General features: G+C 43.6%; 1 protein-coding gene across 17 annotated transcripts in view; it reads left to right on the top strand.

Annotated features, from left to right (window-relative positions):
- Positions 1 to 4,031, top strand: part of LOC121569970 (eyes absent homolog 1) — a 103,076-nt gene extending 99,045 nt beyond the window's left edge. For all 17 annotated transcript variants that reach the window (XM_041881365.2, XM_041881361.2, XM_041881360.2 and 14 more), the window contains one exon: positions 3,715 to 4,031. In XM_041881365.2, the coding sequence (XP_041737299.1) occupies positions 3,715 to 3,795 (81 nt within the window). In that variant the 3' untranslated portion in view covers positions 3,796 to 4,031. The remainder of the gene's footprint in view (positions 1 to 3,714) is intronic.
- The last annotated feature ends 2,389 nt before the right edge of the window (positions 4,032 to 6,420 follow it).

The raw sequence follows: 6,420 nt of genomic DNA, 5'->3' as shown, positions 1-6,420 counted from the left end.
TTCTGGAATTAAATTGAAATTCTAATGTATCTGATCTCTTCGTTGAGTCTTAAGGAGTCCATGAGTGCATTTAGAAAGCTCCTGAAACGTTCTGGACACAAATCCCATTCTTTCTCACTGAAGAAGTAGGAACTCTACTTTCCCACATCCCCTTTACATTCATCAGTTTATCCTCTTACAACAGGAGAAAAGACCTGCAGTATGTAATCAGCTCCACTCCCCTTTCATCCATCTGCAGTTCACAAAGGAGGAAGAGAGATGGCATAATTATATATTCCTGCCCTGAGGAGGAGTGTGAATATGGGTAATGCTAGACAGATCCTTTAAAGGAGAGCGTAAAACAGATCCTTTAAAGGAGAGCGTAAAACAGATCCTTTAAAGGAGAGAGTAAAACAGATCCTTTAAAGGAGAGCGTAAATACAACATAGATTCAAGCAGCTTAAATCTTTGTTGGCGAAATTAGGATATTTACGGCAATGACAAACCTGTTCAAGAGAACAAGTAAGGCTTTACAATGCAGCTAAATGACTAGGGGTACTGGCAGAAAAGTCAAAACGCAACTCTCCATCTCTTCATCTCTCCAGGTAATTTATGTTTCCTGTTGGTACTTGCCAGAGAGTTGCGTTTGACTTTTCTGCCAAGTTAGAACGTAAACCCAACGCTGGGACTGTGAACCACACACACCAAAAAAATATACATTAGCTAATGAATCACTGGGGCATTTTCAGAGACAGGTAGCGTCATCCACACACACACACAGCATGGGTGAAACACAAATATATATTCCTGTAGGCCATACTATGCCAGGTGAGGTCCTCGGGGCTAAACTAAACATAACAGGTTATTTACACCAGGGACTGAAGTATGGGAATAAACAGTAACATACAAAAAACATGTTTAATTCACTATAGGACCAATAGAAATCTTAGACTGGAATAACTTCAGCGCCTGTTCAGAATCTGCTGACCAACGAATCCGAGTTATACCATCATCAATAATAAATAATATGCCATTTAGCAGACGCTTTTATCCAAAGCGACTTACAGTCATGCGTGCATACATTTTTGTGTATGGGTGGTCCCGGGGATCGAACCCACTACCCTGGCGTTACAAGCGCCGTGCTCTACCAGCTGAGCTACAGAGGACCACATCAATGTCACACAGTATTCAATAATATAAGTATTCAATAATCAAGGTATCACGTTCAAGTTCTGTTTAAAGCTCTGGCCAACATACAAAACATAGGCTACATATCAACCAACCTGGAGGACATGCCATGGGAGAAGGAGAGTAGTGCCAATGGAGACAGGCACCCTTGCCATAGAACATTACTCCCGTCCTCCCATGCCAGCCTTTACCATCATTAAAGGAACGCCTGAAACAAAGAAAAATCACAGCTTTTATATTAGAATGAGGTGCACCTGGAGGCTGCGTTCAACATCCACAACAAACTTCAACCTGTTACACACACACACACACACGCATACACACACACACACATTCAAACACACGCACACACATTTACACACACATACACACTAACACACAGTCAAGGGGAGGACAAGACGTTCCACCTCTCAAAGGCCCCCAGCTCCCATTTCACCTGTTTCTAAACAAAGACTGCAGAATAGAAATGTGGAGAAGTTGGAGAGAGAGAGAGAGAGAGAGAGAGAGAGAGAGGGGGGGGTGGAGAGAGAGAGAGAGAGAGAGAGTAAGAGAGAAACAGAATGAGAGAGAGCGAGAGAGAGAGAGAGAGAAGGAGAGAGAGAGAGAGACTGAGAGACTGAGAGAGAGAGAGAGAGAGAGAGAGAGAGAGAGAGAGAGAGAGAGAGAGAGAGAGAGAGAGAGAGAGAGAGAGAGAGAGAGAGAGAGAGAGAGAGAGAGAGAGAGAGAGAGAGAGAGAGAGAGAGAGAGAGAGAGAGAGAGAAGGAGAGAGAGTTAGTTTGAACTTCAAGCTTTTCACACATCACTTCAAGATTGACACACAGCTGGTGACAATACTGGAAGAGAAGAGGTCATGAAACATTTTTCAATATTTGACTGCGAGTGGTGGGAGTGTGACATTGACGAGAAGAGAAGGGATATTTTCCACTCCATCCAAACAGTGCAAGTGCCTTGAAACACCATCCAGTGAAAGGTTTCTATGTCAACATCAGAGAACACGTAAAATAACACAACAACTTCACCAGTCAGGGGGTGCAGATCAGACATGACCCACTGTGGAACAAAGTCCAACCTTTCCTCCCTCTTCCTCGGTCCAAAAAACCCCAGAATCACCTAAACAATTGGGCCTCTAGACAGTTATTGGCATTGGCAAGCTAAGAGAGAGAGAGAGAGAAAGCAAGAGAGACAGAGAGAGACAGAGAGAGAGAGAGAGAGAGAGAGAGAGAGAGAGAGAGAGAGAGAGAGAGAGAGAGAGAGAGAGAGAGAGAGAGAGAGAGAGAGAGAGAGAGAGAGAGAGAGAGAGAGAGAGAGAGAGAGAGGAGAGAGAGGAGAGAGAGAGAGAGAGAGAGAGAGAGAGAGAGAGAGCGAGAGAGAGAGAGAGAGAGAGAGAGAGCAAGAGAGAGAGAGAGAGAGAGAGAGAGAGAGAGAGAGAGAGAGAGAGAGAGAGAGAGAGAGAGAGAGAGAGAGAGAGCGAGAGAGAGACAGAGAGACAGAGAGACAGAGAGACAGAGAGAGAAAGAGAGGGGGGAAGATACCATCTCCAGCTTTTAAACTTAAAAGCAAAGACGATTTACAAAACAAAAAGCAAAAAGCTTTTTAAGGGTCACTGGAAGCCATCCTAAGCTGAACATGGGCCTGGGAGAGAGGACTTATTCAGAGGTAATGGTCTACAGAGAGAGAGGGAGGGAGGGAGGGAGTCGACTCAACCTGACAAGACCCTTTCATTCTCTCCGACTCATGTTTCTCCCTCTCTCCCTCTCTCTCTCTCTCTCTCTCTATTTATCTCTGCCTCTCTCCCTCTCTCTCTCTCTCTCTCTATGACTCTCTGCTACTTTCTGCATGAGAACAAGGTTTCATTAGCTGGGCCGACTCTCTGTAGCAGAGATATCTACACAGTTAAGTTTAGCATTATGGGTTTTCTTTAGATCAATTGACGTTAAGTGCCATTTAATTCCTGCTCTAGTTAGATTGACTTTACTATAGCTAGGTTAGAGGAAACTAGTCACTCTAGTGTGTAGTCTTTGTCTACGTCCCAAAATGGCACCCTATTCCCTATTTAGTGCCCTATTTAGGGCCCAAATGGCACATTTTAGTAGGCTCAGGGGAGGGAGTAGACCTGTCAGAGACTGCTGTGTTATTGACATGATTGTTTTTCCAGGTGAGAGGAGTCGTCCTTCACTCTAACACACTCTACTTTGTCTCTGCTTATTGTCTGTCAAAGGAAAAAGCTGCGCAACACTTTAAAAATAACCTTTTCGAAATGTGTAAAACAGTAAAAACCGTGTGTGAAGTATGCATCGACAATCTTCAACACATTTCTACTCTTTTTTTTGAATGAGTTTACCCCCCACCAAAAATCTATGTTAAAATCACCACTGGTTCTAGCACACTTAGAAAAGAGTGTTCTTCAAGGGGTTCTTTGGGAAGGGTAACGGTTCTATGTGGAACCATAATGACTCTATGAACCCTCGTTTGGCACTAAATAGATAATTTCTTTAAGTGTGGTACCTATTCTAACGGTAATGTTGATTTCCTTCTCCCTCTCTGCAGCACAACATGCCCTTTTGGAGAATCTCCAGCCACTCTGACCTCCTGGCTCTCCACCATGCTCTGGACCTGGAGTACTTGTAGCACTGCATCCAACTGCCCCGGGCCCTACACCTACTGCCCGGGCCTAGCGACCCCCTGCCCCTACCCAAAGGCCCCTACACCCTACCGGCCCCTACAGTTACTGCTCCACCAACATCTCCACCACACCCTGCAACCATTCACCTTTCAACTTTCACCACCGCCACTCAGGTCCTCCCACCCAGAACAGACTCTCTGAGGCCCCATGTGTCGCCTGCTGGCCCTCCCTCCCTCCCTCCCTCCCTCCCTCCCTCCCTCCCTCCCTCCCTCCTTCCCTCCTTCCCTCCCTGCCTTCCACTAGAGAGAAAGAAAGAACAGAAGGAGACGTTTAAAAAAAAGAGAACCTTATCAGTGAAACGGTCGACACCATGTTGACATATGGCCACAATTCATCTTAACCCTTTACCTTTCTTCTTTTTCTGTGCGTTCGTTCTGAAGGCCCACCACCCCAAACAACCCGAATGGGGGTTACATCCAACTCCCTCTCTCTCTGTCTCTCTCTCTCTCTCTCTCTGTCTCTCTCTCTCTCTCTGTCTCTCTGTCTCTCTGTCTCTCTCTCTCTCTCTCTCTCTCTCTGGCTCTCTCTGGCTCTCTCTGTCTCTCTCTGTCTCTCTGTCTCTCTGTCTCTCTCTCTCTCTCTCTCTCTCTCTCTCTCTGTCTCTCTCTCTCTCTCTCTCTCTCTCTCTCTCTCTCTCTCTCTCTCTCTCTCTCTCTCTCTCTCTATATATATATACCATGGAAAGAGAGAGAGAGAGGGGCCCATGTTGTTCGATCTCATCCGTCCTCCATCGTTAATCGCTAGCTCTGTCTGGCTTCGGCCTGGGAATTCTGTGCTTTTATTATTTATGAACAGAGACTTTGTGAGTGTCATTGTCACTAAAGGAAAAGACTTGTGCCTTTTTCACTTTACAAAGTACTTTGATTCCCACTGACCCCACACCATACCACACCAAGACAGATGAGGAAAACAGACGATGATGTTTATGGAAGAAATAAAACAAAAAAACAAAGGGTTTTTCCAAATAATTTAAAGAAAATTAAGAAACTTTATTTACAATGATGCTGAGACAATCGTGTACAGAGGAAGTCTTTTTGTGTGTGTAAATGTTGTTATCACTGGACGATTCCTTCCTATAATAATCGTTTAATAGGTACATGCTCTTGAAATGTGAAAGGCAATGATTTTTTCATTGAAGTCAAAAGGAATGCTAATCGAGCACAGAAGGGATTGCCTCTGATGCCTATGAGCTGAGAGTGGTGGTGAGTTGATTCAAAGGTTGTTTGTTCATTAAAACAACCATGTAGATATTAAAGGGATTTTTGTGATAACTTTATTTGTCAAGACCAAAAGCATGGATGTCAAGTGTCAATGAACATTTCATCATTTCATTATTCTGTTCAGTCAGTGATGTTGTTTTCTCCCCTCAGACTCTTTCCCTGTTGTGTCCCAAATGACACCCCATTCCGTATATACAGTCCACAGGCCCATAGGGTCTTGGTCAAAAATAGAGCACTATATATGGAACAGGGTGCCATTTGGGACGTGCGCCCCTCTCTCTCTACTTCTATGCACTCGGTATAATAATAAGCCTTGTGATTTCTGTCACATCTTAACTCGGCTCAAAGGTTTCCCTCCAAATCAATCAACTCTCTCTCTGTAGATCAATGTTTTATTGGGGGGATGTTTTCTCTAATGTTCACATACTTAGAAAAGTTGTTCAGAACTTATTTTGTCTCTTAGGCATTTCATTAGCTTGCAGGTCAAACCAACCCCATGTGTTTGAAAGCTAACATAATTGACATGATAATATCGGAAAGAGGTTTCTGATCTGAACTGAGTTGGAACGTTCAAATGTTAAAATGTTACCTCTCAGTGTGTTGCTAGAGTCAGGTCCTTATCGACTACAATTTCAATTAATTAATTAAAAGGTCAGCTTTCAGGAATGAAAAAAAAAAAGAAGCTTAAATAGGTTGTATTATCTTTTCTACAAGCGCTAACAAAAGCTATTGTACAGCGTACAGCGTAATTTTGTATGAAGTAGTGTTTTTATTTTGCATTTTTAAATATAATTGTGTTCTTCTTGTGTCCCACTTTTTGAATTGATGTAGCTGAAAATGAAATTCATTACATATGATGCCCTTTTTGATAGTGCTTATTACGATTGAACTGTGGACTGATGTGGTGGGATGGATGGATGATAACCACACTTCAAAATCAGAAGAAAAGCCACTACTTCCCCCAAACACAAAGGGGTTACTAAGAACATACATACATGTGCTATCAACTGTGAATTTCTTAGGACAGGGACTGATTCCAGGTCAGTTTCTAACCCCTCCCCCATCCCCCTGCACATGCTCACTGTTGCTATGCTGGTGTCGTGGCGGTGACGACCTATCTCCCCGGCGACGGCAGCAAAACTGACACACTTCTCTCTCCACGTTTGGGATTTCACTCTCTCTCTTTCTCTCGCTCTCTCTCCTTCTCTCTCTTCTCAAAGCAACTTCTCCCCCGTAACTCTTTCAGGGGGACTACATATTGCTGCTAGATCGTTAACAGATAGGTAGGTAGACAATGGGAAAATGTTTTAGAGAATTCATACGCAAAAGCTTTTTTTTTTTTTTATGTTG

This window comes from Coregonus clupeaformis, unplaced genomic scaffold (genome assembly GCF_020615455.1).
Source record: "Coregonus clupeaformis isolate EN_2021a unplaced genomic scaffold, ASM2061545v1 scaf0690, whole genome shotgun sequence".
NCBI lineage: Eukaryota > Metazoa > Chordata > Actinopteri > Salmoniformes > Salmonidae > Coregonus > Coregonus clupeaformis.
Note: the sequence above shows the minus strand (reverse complement) of the source record. Positions and strands in the feature narration are given on the sequence as shown.